The sequence below is a fragment of the Montipora capricornis genome, chromosome 3 (genome assembly GCF_036669925.1).
Source record: "Montipora capricornis isolate CH-2021 chromosome 3, ASM3666992v2, whole genome shotgun sequence".
Classification (NCBI taxonomy): Eukaryota; Metazoa; Cnidaria; class Anthozoa; order Scleractinia; family Acroporidae; genus Montipora; species Montipora capricornis.
This window is the reverse complement of record NC_090885.1, coordinates 59,274,132-59,287,479: the sequence shown is the minus strand read 5'-3', so window position 1 is coordinate 59,287,479 and position 13,348 is coordinate 59,274,132. Positions and strand designations below refer to the sequence as shown.

Below are 13,348 nucleotides of genomic sequence, written 5' to 3'. Positions count from 1 at the left end.
ATGCATCATTAGGGTTTTTTAGAGAAGGGATACGGATTATTGGTCACGAAATTTAAGGATTACGGATTATTCTCGGTCATTACCACCTGGATTTCTTTTTACATAAAAGAAAGGATAAAAGATGGTAAAGAGAGATTAAAGTTCATACAGAGAACGACAAATATTTATCTCCTGTGGCCCTTCCCGTACGGCACCGGTGGCTCCGAGTTGGTTGAGCATCGGGCTGTCATGCGGGAGGTCGTGAGTTCGACTCCGGCCGGACCAACAGTCAGGGTCTTAAAATAACTGAGGAGAAAGTGCTTGAAAAGAAGACTTGAAAGTCTAACCAAAGTGTAATAACATCTGCACATGGTTAGACTTTCAAGTCTTCTCGGATAAAGACTGTAAACCGGAGGTCCCGTCTCATAGCCCTTGTTGGAAATTAAATAGTATGGGACTTTAAAGAGTGCATTATCATGTTTAATCAAGTTGGATGGGCTTAGGTTGGGAGAGCACCCATTGGTCTCTAGATTCATGACTGGATTATTTAATATATAACAGTAAGCCAGCTCTACCACGATATGTGCAAACTTGGAATCCCTACCTGACAATTCCCTTTTGTCATTGAAGCAACTAACATTGGAACTTACTGTACTTTTGGCTCTTCTAAAAGCCAAGAGGACACAAACTTTACAAGTTTTGTCACTAGATGGAGTTACTCATTCTCAGCGCTAGAGCTACTTAAGCAGACTTCTATTCATGAAGGACAAAATAGACACTTAGCACCTCAGTATAGTTCTTACGAAATATCCACATGAGCCTAAGCTATGCGCTTTTGTCTTGTAGAAAGAGAACTGACATCTTTAGAACAGCTAAAATCAGACCATCACAGCAGTTGCTATATGTTACTCCAAACCTTATGGCCCAGCATCACGAGAGTCAATAGCACGCTGGATCAGGGAAACACTGAAAGCTGCTGGTGTTGATACAAATCTTTTTAAGCCACATAGTGTCAACAGATGAAATTATGGCAGTAGCGGGTTGCCGATCAGATTCAATGTTTTCAAAATTTTATTATAAGCCTGTTATCAACGATTCTAGTGCCTTTGCAGAATCAATCTGGAAGTAGCTTTGTGTCTACCTACGTTTACATTTGCCTGGGGGGTAAGCACGGCTAAATTTACAGTAAATGTATGAGATTTTGGCCGACTTTGAATCGCTGTAGCGCCGCTAAAAATAGACGGATTTCCACAGTGAAAGTGTCTTTTAAAAGAAGTTTATACTGAGATAATTTTAATGTTATATAAAGAAAAGATTCAGGCCACATCGACTATAAACGAATTTGTACGATTTATTATAATAAAGTTTCTATATAACGCGCGCTCTCATTGGTTTAAACAGCGTGCTTTATGAGAGTACAAAGCACGGAACAAACGAAAGCCCACGCCATCATTCGCAGAAATGGCAGATGAATTTCCGAATTTTACCTTGGGTATTATTGAAGCTGTCAGTTAAAGGCTTGCTCAGATATTCTGTCAAGTGCTTTGGATGGAAGACCTCAACCGTCGCCCGGTCCAGCAGTTCTTTCAAGCTCAGAAAGTCCTCACGCTGGAGTTCTTCATTTACAAAATTCCCAACAGGTTTTCAGATTCCAGCCGCAAGCAATGAAGAGTTTGTTTTCCAGTTGTCATGTCGGAAACGTGCAGGTTTTCATGGGCAACAATTCGGCCGGTTTTCACTGAACTTAATCATTTAGATCCTCTTTTTTGCTGTTTTTTACGGACTGAACCGAACATTGAGGCACTTGTTTTGCCATAAATTCTAATTTTGTGTGATTTTCCAGTTGATTGATGTTTTGACAAGCCTTTGTTTCATTAACCAATCAAATAATCTTAAACATTCTTACAAGCGCGCTGATTGGTCCAAAGTAGCGTGCTTTATCAGAGTATAAAGCACTGTGCTGACGACATCTCAGTTCGCCACAAGCAGCGCGCGCTTTGAAAATAAAGTAGAATTTTTGAAGAAAATTACTTGTTTTTTATCATAAAACAAATAAAGAAGCCTTGACTGTGCTCTGTTCTGTTGTAAAGCACTTAGGAAGCGGCTAGAGCACTCAAGAAGTAGGGAGAAACACTCGCCTATCGGCTCGTGTTTCCCCCTACACTTCTTTCGTGCTCTAGCCGTTTCCTGCGTGCTTTACAACAGAACAGAGCACAGTCAAGGCTTCTTTATTTGTTAAATATAAACCGTTGTAAAAATTATCAGGGCAAATATCCGCGAAATTAGAAGCAACATAAGATTTACGATTCGTATTTTCGGACGTCGTACCTTCCTTTGTGGCCTTATTTTCTGTTGAATGGTTGATGTCAATAAAACTATTTAAAGTAGTGGCAAAAGTTGGAAATCTGTCTCTTTTTAGCGGCGCTACAGCGGTTCAAAGTCGGCAAAAATCCCATACATTTACTGTCAATTTAGTTAGCCGTGTTTGCCGCCCAGCCAAGATGGCGGTCAAAAACCGTTGAAGGGTCTATATAAGAGAATTAACATTTCGAAAATTGTCGCGAAGAGCCACAACTCCTAGCCAAACTAAACACGATTTTAACAGATGAGCATTGGAAGTACTTTCCGTCACAACAATTCTTGCTCTCACTGAAAAAATCGCAAACTTTCAAGATAATTGTGGTAAAAACTGTTCATCTTTTGTTCAATGTTTACGGCCAAAAAATTTTTCAAAAAGCCATTTGTATGTTGTTTGTCTGTTGTTATTGCCAATGAAACTGTGAAGGCAACAGTTTGTTAATCATTTATGCTCATAATCATGTTGTCCAAAAGATATTTCTAAGAATAGGCTTACACAAGAGGAATTTCCGGATTCATCAATTTTAGAGTATTCGGATTCGTAGGCGTTTACACTGAAGGATATTCGGATTCCTGACCGTTCACACACAACGACAACTCCGGGAACATTCCTGATGGAATGGTTACCAAGCTCAGTGTCGTTTCGTCGTTCGACAAAGCAAAAATGCCGTCAAAAAAAAGAAGGCTAGAGTCGATCCAGATGCCACTGAGGCAATTTGAGCTGGACGACAGACGTAGAAGTTGTTAACTTCCTTGCGATAATAATTTGCGTTTCCTCAGAAATATTGCGGTACACATAATAAAATTTATCGCCTGAACCTGCAACAAGATTAGGTAACCGGGGACCGCCAGCAATGTTAGTTAGAACTGGTTTTACCACAAACTCAAAAGATTGCAGGCGGAAAAATATCCGGAATCGAGAGACGATTCGAGAGAAAATCGTTTACACGACAAGACTCTCCTGATTCAAAGTTTTCGGATTCAAAGTTCCCACTTAAACTTCCGGATTCAAAATCTCCGGAGACAATCCCGGGAGACCTTTTAAATTTTAAAATTGGTCTTAAGAAAGTGCCAGGGCAAATTTGAGTGCTTAGTCTACGAAATGCTCCTCATTAAGAGTCTCAAGCCTAATTTGAATATCCCAACGGACTCCATACGTGCCAAACTTTTTTGTTTAATTTTCATTGTTCTTTTCTTTCCCTGTGCTGGTTCCTTATAAACTATTTTTCTTTTAGCATTTATAGTTTATAGTTTTTAACAAAAGGCAGTTTGCAGTCTTTTTAAGAATGTTTAGATGTTTTGTCGAAGTTTTTTAAAGTTAAATGTTTTCCAAAATCACTCCTTCGTAAATGCAGACTTAAGGAGGCTCGAAAGGGTTTTTCGTTGCTATAGTGTTTGTGAAACAATGAAAGATACCAAAGAAAAATATTTCATAGTGTAGGCAAACTATAAATATCTTTGCAACTCTATTGTTAGGTCATACTTTAAGGCACTTATGACGTCATATCGGTTACCATGGCAGCATGCCAGGTCCACAAAAAGGCCTCTAAATTTCACTTTTTATTTCTTTGTTGGAAATCTCCTGAATTCTTTAACGTCTTAGAGAGTATGAGTTATTTCGTAGAATTTAAGATAAATCGAAAAAGGGGCGTTTTATAGTTTACAGAAAATAATAATTGTACTAAATAACTTTCCCCGAAACTTTTTTATTTGAAGTGCCATCGTGAATGATACGTGCATGCAAAAAATCAACATAGGTCGCCAAGCAAATTTTCGAGATAAAGGCAAATTTTTTCCGCAGGTTTTATTTCCGGTTCGCGCGATTTTACACCGTATTTTAACTTCCGGTGTGTTGCGCGCGCTACATTTGATAGAAATTTGATTCATTCAGCTGATGCGTGCTTCTTAGTTATGGCGTGTGTAGGTTACTCGCGCGCGCAGCTAAAAGCCATTACGAGCGCAAGTTTGTGTAGGATGTCAAAATTGGGCGTGCATCTAATCGTGTGCATTTTCTGGACAAAAGTTGCTTTCTGTTGAGAAGAAGGCTCACGCAATTGACATTGCAGCTGACTTGATATACTTGTTAAGTGATCTGCGTGAATTGTTGCTGACTGTAGAAAAATAACGTAGCCTTGCTGAGCCCCAATTAAAAAGTTTTGGCATTATTTTTGCCTTTCCAGATTTGTTGCTAACAATGAGAATCCAGAACAAAATCCTTATAACAATCTTCCAGCTGCTTCGGCAACATATGCTGTAGGGGGAATGGCCACTCATTGGACAGCATGTACTCCACGGGAAAACCCGACAATTGAACGAAGTCCGCTTTTCACCGATCAAGAATGGGACGAAATGTACAAAGAGGCTGAAACTATTCTGAAAACCAATCAGAACATGTTCGACGATACTAAAATTGATCAGCCCGGAGGTGGAGCGCCTTGCGGCGTCACTCACTTCATCCGTAATACCCTTGTGAGGGATAATCTACGCTCCACCTATCCACTTCTCAAAAAGAAGGAAGCTATACCACAGTACCTTCCGCTGGCTGGAGTAAGACGTAAGGACGCTCCAGAGTTTATTACATGGAGTGGTGCGGACACTGTGCTTGGTGAGGACATGCTAAAGGCACTTAAGGAAGGAAACCGATTTGAGTTAAAGGTAGCAGACTAGTTTACGTGTTATTAACAAATAAATGCAGAAGGGAGCACGTTTTGAATTACGGATAGAGTTTAATCAGCGTCCTGCGTGTGCAGGAATCTTGCTGTATACGTCTTTTTTGCGCTATCTTGTTTGCTTATTTCTTGGGGCAAGTAACTTCTAACTCTAGCTGGTTTGTTTTAAACACAACCCAGGAAGAGTTAATTGTGTCATTTCCTCATGATCATCAAACCTTCGAATTAACTATAAGCAATAAATTTTATTCCAGTGCCCCTTATTTTGCCGTAAATAAGGAGTGAACAATCGGTTCAAGGCAACTAAGGGGATAGTTTAATTGACCATACTTTCAGCTTAGATTACCCGGGTCTGGAGATTCTTTGGAGAAGGCAAATAAAACAGTGTCTCAGAGATTTCCTAGCGCATTTAGGGATTTACAATTTCATCAGATTGAAAAGTGGGGTGTATAGTCAGGAAATAAAAACAAAAGAAATGGGTCTTCCCAAAGATGGCCTGCATGCTGGAAAAGTCCAGAAATTGAACTAGGGCGTGCCCTCGAAAAATACTGTGCTGAGGCACCAGAGAAAATGGTTGGAGCCAGTGCATAAGCACCAATGCAAGACGGTGACAGCATACTCAGTGTGCGTTTCAACTTTCAGGAAATGTGGCAGTGCGTAAAACTGATCTACACCGACAGTGATCATGGAACCCAAAAAATTGCCCACGCAGAGGTTAGGGACCTTCTCAGCAAGAAGAGCCATTACATTAGTGCCGATACATATGTTATAGCAGCTGGGGCTGTCCTCACAGGACAAATCCTATTCAACTCTGGGATTAAGCCAACTGCCTTGGGTCATTACCTCTGTTATCAACCAATGGCTTACTGTCAGGTGATACTGCTCCAGAGCGTCGTGGACAGCATTATGGAACATCCGAAATGGAGAAAAATGGTGGAAGAATATCGAGAAACTCACCCTGATGATCCCGTACCCATTCCACCCACGGACCCACTACCCCAGGTATGGCACTTTTCAGCCATTCATTTCTGTTAAAGCATGTAAGGTGCCTTAAGTCTGTGCTCTCTTTCAGTGTTGGATTCCAGTCTCTGAAGGCCGTCCCTGGCACTGCCAAGTGCATCGCGATGCTTTTCCCTATGGGAAAGTGCCTCCGAACATAGATTCACGTCTCGTTGTCGAATTGAGATGGTATGGAAGAATGGAACCGCGCTTTGAGAACTGCGTCGAGTTTAGCACCAAAGATGACAACAAGGACACGTTTGGGCTGCCTCAACCCACCTTCAAGGTGAAGTTGAGCAAGGAGGAAGGTGCCACTGCTCATTTGATGATGGAGGACATGCTTGTGGCTGCTAAAAACCTCGGAGGCTTCCTGCCAGGATCTGCACCAAACTTTCAGAAACCAGGATCAGCTTTGCATATCACCGTAAGTCACTTCACTTCACTTTCTGATAGACTAGCCAAGCCTAAAAGCGGATCTCCTGTGTCTAAGTAAACAAACAAGGCACAGCATTTTCCGTTTGACTGACGAACTTTACTCCCTCTCTCCTCAGTTCAGAACAACAGCAAAAATCTTTACAAATCAAAAAGTCAACCTAAAGCGTAGTAAATTCGCTTACTCGACTGCAATTTCAAAGTCAAACCAAGCAGCTCACAACTGGACATCCATTTCACACAAAAAGCCTATAAATGTGATCGTTGAAATATGTCAGAATCTCTGTCAACACGGAATTGCAAACGTTTTCAGGCCTTCTTCGTTGTTTTAGCTAGTTTTACAAAATATGTGAGGCAGTGAGACATATATTAAGAAGGAAAATATTACCTGAAAGCTAACCGTTGTAAATAAAAGTTTTGTGTCTCGCTCTATTTATCTCAGCTTTACGTTGATTTTCATTGGAATTTTCTCTTCTTCTCCTTTCGCGGCCTCTCTCGAGGATTTCTTCGCTTAAAATTATAAAATTAAACGAGACTTACCTGTAAGGTGAAGTTTGATTAGGATTCTATCCTGTCATCTGTCTGGAACGAGGGAGTCACGTGAGATGCGCATGCGCAGAAACGGTCAGTATTCAACGAGAGTGGCACAGGAAGAAAATAAAAGGAACGAAGGAACAGGGAGGGTGGGATACGGGCATGTGACTCAAATCCTTCGTTCCAGACTGATGACAGGATAGAATCCTAATCAAACTTCAACTTACAGATAAGTCTCGTTTAATTTTATAATGATATCCTGTCAATCAGTCAATGTCACTAGCAAACTACGGCTTGTCCAAATGTATGTTCTGATTGGCTGAAAGCACTCAGGCGAATCACGCGGGAAGCAACATGTCAGCCATTCGGGTAATTTCATGTTACACGAAATTCAGTCACGGTACGCAATGATTTTTGGACGAATGTGGGCTTTTAAGGTGTTCAAACACACAAGTTTCTTGTCCTCCTTAAAAGCGTGCAGCACGATTGGTTCCAAATGCGCTCCAGGTTTAGATGATTTTAGCTTCTGCATGACAGTTATTCTGTTCTTGTCGTCAAATGCTTGAATGTAGTTCACATCCGAAGAATGTATGGTTTGCCCACGCTGAGCCGTAGTCAAACATAATAACATTGTGAGCTTAAATGAAAGGTCCTTAAGTGACAGCTTACAAGCAAAATCAAAGTGTCAAGATAAATTCCGAATGTAGTGCTGAGCCGGTACAAAGTTCAAGTGAGCATGCGTGCTAAGTCACGCAAGGTTCTAAGGTGACATCTCCCTTATCACGACACATATAACAAACTGAAATTAAAGAAGGTTCCAAAGTATCCTCTAAGTCTGATTCGATGGTCCTAAAACTAATACCGACTTGACAATGTCTATACAGTTTCAATAAGACGCTGAGGTGGCCTTCGAATCCTTTGGCTTCTTCTGACGGGTTGGTCAGCTTGTGAAGTGTCGGGTTGTGATTCTACACCGTTCGTTTCAACCCCAATATCAACTGGTGGCAGAATGGGAGGGCTGGGCTCATCGTTGGTTAGTTCCCATGTTGGGCCCATGGCTGGAGGTGGTTCCTCCTTGGTTGTCTGCAGATGTACACGATTTCGACGAATCTGCTCCATCCGGAGTAGCTACTATGTATGAACAAGGGGCCTTGTGTTGCTTGACGACTACGGCAGGTGTCCATTCGCGGTCCATTCGCGGTTGCATCCTCACTGATTCTCCTTCACGTAGTGGGGGACGTGGCCGGGTTCCAAGGTCATAGTATGCTTTCTGGCGTTGATGACGTAACAACAGCTTCTTAAGGACCTGAGACATAGGCCTAATCTTGGGCTCTTGGAGGCTCTTAAAAGTTGGCAATCTTGTTCGCAGCTTTCTGCCCATAAGTAATTCAGCTGGAGATACCTCCATGCCACTGATGGGAGAATTGCGAAACTCCAGCAAAGCAAGGAATGCATCCTGCTTGGACTCCTAAGCTTTCTTTAGCAACCGTTTCATCGTCTGCACATTTCTTTCCACCAACCCATTTGACTTTGGGCAGTGCGGACTTGAGGTCACCACTTCAATCTCCCAGTCACTGGCAAAGCTTTTAAATTTCAGGCTATTAAATGGCATGTCTGCAATTACCCTCTCTGGGATGCCATGGCGGGCGAACATATCTTTCATTGCCATTGTCACTGCTTCGCTAGTTTTGTTAGAGAGGCGAGCCACTTCCGGATGTTTGGAGAAATAGTCAACCACAAGTGGGTAATCTCTCCCTTTAAAATAGAAAATGTCCGCTGCGACTGAACACCAGCTCATAGCAGCTGATCTCATCCCTGTAGTTCCAGTAAAGCCTAGCTTCCACTGGTGTTTCATCTTTGGTCCATGGCCAGCCACTCATGACAACTTTGTGCAACTGCTGAAGTTCTGGATCCTTTCCGGTCTCTGGTGTCAATTTCTGGAGCATGGTCTCAGACACGTGTCCATAGCTCAGAAGATTGATTTCAAACTCATCAGGTTGATCTGCAGCCTCAATAGGTAAGTAAGCTCTGGAGAGCGCATCAGCTAGAACAAGGTGACTCCCTGGTACGTATCTCACATTAAGTGCATAGGGCTTCATTCTCAGTATCATCTTTTGCAGACGGAGAGGTGCTTGGTGTATGGGTTTCTTCGGGATTATTTCTTAGGGTTTGTGGTCCGTTTCAACAGTTACTTTTAGGTGCGCATACAAATAATCGTGGAAACGTTTGCAACCAAAGACAATTGCAAGCATCTCTTTTTCGATTTGCGCGTAATTTTGCTCGATCAGAGTTATGGCTTTTGAGGCGTAAGCCGCAGGAAGGTCGTTAGGGAGAATAACGGCACCTAAACCTTTGGAACTTGCATCCACAGACAGAGTCACTGGTTCCTTGGAGTCAAATAACTTAAGGACTGGGGCAGATGAGATGGCTGTCTTAAGGCCTGTAAATGCATCATCTTCAGCTTTGGCCCAAGACCATTCAGCATCTTTCTGGAGCAGCTCGCGCAAAGGGGCGCTTTTCTGAGACATGTTTGGAATGAACTTCGACAGGTAGGTTGCTTCAGCTATCTGCAGGTCTGGTTTGATACCATCAGAACTCAACACATGGCCCACATGACGATCTTCGGATACACGAAAACGGCAATTTTCTTGTTGAGCTTAAGGTTGCACTCCTTACAGCTGTCCAACACTTGTCAAGCCTTGCGTCATGCTGCTCAACATGCTCTCCCCAGACGACTAAATCATCGACAATAACTTCAACGCCTTTTATGTCCTGAAACAAATGGGACATAATATTTTGAAACACCTCTGGGGCTGTAGCAATACCGAATGGCAAACGCGTATAACTGTATCTACCGAAGGGCGTATTGAAGGTAGCTAGCTTGCTACTGTCCTTAGTTAGTTTGGCCTGCCAGAAACCAGGATTAGCATCAAGGACGCTGAAAACTTTGGCATGGGGCATTCTGTGAATAACATCTTCCACGGTCTGCATGGGAAAATGTTCACGCATGACAACACGATTGAGATTACTGGGATCCAGGTATACTCTAATCTTGTTTTTCTTTTTCTTTGCCACAACGAGACTGTGGACCCAGGCAGAGGGCTCCATACGTTTTTTAATAATGCCCAGATTCTCCATTCGCTGAAGTTCCTCCTTAAGTGGCTCGCGAAGAGCTATCTGAACCCTGCGTGGAGGGTGGACGACGGGTGTAGCATTGGGATCGATTTGAATCTTGTCAGTGTTGGACACCTTTGATTTTTCCTGAACTTTCGAAGACGTCTGCGTACTCGATTTCTGGGAGCTCTTTTTCAAGGCTGTAGATTCTCTTTATCAAGCCTAATTCAAGGCAGGACTTCAACCCGAGTATTGACGGTAACTCTTGCTCAACGAGGATGAATTCCAACACTGTGAATTTTCCTTTGTACTCACAAGATAGGCTAACTTTGCCTCTTAGTGTGATGCGATGTCCATAATACACTTTCAAATTGGCTTTGCACTGGCGGGCCTGTTTCTGTGAAACCGGGAGTCGATCAAACAAGGACTGGGAAATAACATTGCAATAAGCCCCTGAGTCCAGTTTAAAATTCACTTCAGTGCCAGCAATCTTTAATGAGGCGTGCCAATCACCTTGGGTAGGGCACTCGCCGCTCGACTCTAAAGAAAATGTTATGAAATCAACATCGTTATCACTACCATCCGACTCTACCACGGCATGTACAATTTTCCCGCCAAAATCTCGCATTCTTTTTCGGCAGACATTCGCGAAATGGTCTTTCTTCTGGCAGTAGCTGCATATTTTGCCAAAGGCAGGACAAGATCCCCACGGGTGAGAAGAACCACAAAATATACATTTCTTCTTCTGCGATCCCGAACTTGATCCCGGCCGACGCGAAGGACTTTGCTTTTGTTTGTCACCAGATCGAATTTCATTCACAGACGGATTTTCACTGTTTTGCGCTCTCGTGCTTATCATCTTAATCTGCTGTTTCGAAAGCTCAGAAGCTCTTGCCATAGAAATCGCTTTTTTCAGTGTAAGTTTATCTTCTCTCAACAGCCGTTCCTTCACCGTTAGATCTCGTATACTAAACACGAACTGTTCTCTCACCGAATCATGGACTGCCGAGTACCCGCACGATTTCACCTTGCTTTTCAAACGCGTGACAAACTGTCACTCTTGTCCAGCAGAACGGGAGCGGGAGGCTCTGGAAGGGGGGAGCCTCCCGCGAAGACAGTACACATGAGTTTAAACACTCGAGTTTCCAAGGAAATTATTCCTTGGTTTTCGTGTGTTTGCCAGAGTTTTTCGGAAATATCCCGACTCTTTGTTTTTCTTTCGTGGTTTTTGCGGTTACTAGTCACGCGTTACTGATACCCGAATACATTTTAATTTTTAACGCACACTCGACAAAGAAAGTCGAAGCGGGAGGCAGAGTCCCTTCCTATTCCCGACTTACTAGGGCTCTGCTCGCATGGGGCATGGCGAACCGTTCTCTTACCTCATCCTCTCTTGACTACCATCCTATACCATAACTCTAGTGGGCGGAAAACACCTCACTCGTTTAACCAAAGATACTCTTGGGTCAAATTATGTCAATAAAGGTTTGATTAAGAAAGGGGCTCTCTCTGTTTTCTTTCTCAGGGCACCTGTCGCATGGGAACGAGTGAGGAAGACAGTGTAGTGGACATCCATTCCAAAGTATGGGGCTATGACAACCTCTTCCTTGGAACCTGTGGGGTCATCCCCACTGGAACTGCCTGCAACCCTACCCTCACAGCCATGGCTATTGCAATCAAGGCCTGCGAGGGCATTCCTGGAAACCCAAATTTTAAACATGCTAATCATGAAATTATTTCAGGTTAAAGCGAGGAGTTAAGCAAAACCAAAACCTGGCTACACCCATGGTAACAAATCTAATAGTGTTACTGATTTTCATCTTTAAGTGGCCACGATGAATCCTAGGAGTTGTAAGTGGATTGTTGAACTAAACGACTAGATTGCCAGAGTTTTTGAAATAAAAAAAAACTTGCACAGAGCTTAAGGCCCAGCCAAATGCACGCAACATTGTTGGATTGTGTTCAACAAAAGTTGAACGAATGTTGGGCAAATGTTGGACGCAAAAACAACGTTGTGCGGTGGCCGTTCATACCGTTCCAAACGGTTGCGCTAACAAAAGAACCAACACTTTCGCGAAATTTGATTGCGAGGAACTAAGAATTAAAAACCAGTCTCTCTCGTCCAGATAAACTACGCCATATTGACTTTTGCGGCCTGATGTGAGCATGCGTGTGTTCCACAATTGTTGAACAGAGTATTCAAACAGCTTCAACACCATTTCAACATTTTCGAGAACAAAGGAAAAGTTGAATCGATGTTGAATGAAGGTTTAAACCTATTTAAACTTGATTCAACACACTTTCAACAAACTTTCTACATTTTTTATGCTTCAGTAATGTTGGACGACTTTTTCAAACGCACCGAGCATTTGGTTTAACAAAGTGTTGAATGCATGTTGAAGCAAATGTTAATACTGTTTAAACGGGCCTTAATGTTCACTCGATTTTTTTAAATACGTATATGTTGACGTTTACGTGAGGGGACATGCAGTTGGAGTCGTTGATCAAATTGAGCTTGCTTTTCATTGATTACTGGATTTCCTGGAAATGGCAACTTAAGAGCTTCGTTGAGGTCTCTCGGCTTTAGCCGTTTAAAAGATCTGCATAATTAGGTTAGGTGTTCTCAATGTACTCTGTGCAATGTTGTAGTCCTTGATTAAAATGTTAACTTTGATATATGCAAATGATAAATGCAAAATAAACTCTACCCAGGTTTGGAAAAAAAAATGGTGCATGCGCATCTCTTTTCGAGAGAAGTGTGGAGGCTCTCGTAAAATACCTATTATTTGATATCGCAGCAACTTCTAATTGGTTTTAATTTTAAAGTCATTATTTCTACTTTGGACACCAAGCCACCATAGCATCTCCATTTACCTTGCTACATGATCCCTTTCTAGGTGTGGACTCCTCACTGAGGGTTGATATGAAGTAATTTTGTTTTGTATACGTACGTCTTGATAGAGTGGGATCGTCCCTAGAGGCTGCATACTTGTATAGAAAAGTATAATTTTATATCTGCTTGCAATACAACGTATACCTGGGTCTTTTCCTTGTCCTTTTACCGTATTCTGAATAAATATGATTTGTTTTGATTTGTGTGGTCGTGAGGCGCTCTGTTCTCGGACTTCTGTTACTGAAGTTCGACAACCCAGTTTGTCCGTGAAGTATTAAGCGCTTCGGTAAGTGTAAAAGCCAGATAGAGACATTTCTTTGAGACGAACGTCAATAAAACAAAGGCATTCGTATCATGGATACATCTTTAC

The 13,348-nt window shown here is 42.3% G+C and overlaps 1 protein-coding gene across 1 annotated transcript in view; it reads left to right on the top strand.

The window, feature by feature from the left end:
* Positions 1–12,812, top strand: part of LOC138041525 (uncharacterized) — a 19,531-nt gene extending 6,719 nt beyond the window's left edge. Inside the window, exons 4-7 of the mRNA XM_068887267.1 lie at positions 4,518–4,992; positions 5,649–6,008; positions 6,079–6,429; positions 11,611–12,812. Of these exons, the coding sequence (XP_068743368.1) occupies positions 4,518–4,992; positions 5,649–6,008; positions 6,079–6,429; positions 11,611–11,832 (1,408 nt within the window). The 3' untranslated portion in view covers positions 11,833–12,812. The remainder of the gene's footprint in view (positions 1–4,517; positions 4,993–5,648; positions 6,009–6,078; positions 6,430–11,610) is intronic.
* Positions 12,813–13,348: the final 536 nt, after the last annotated feature.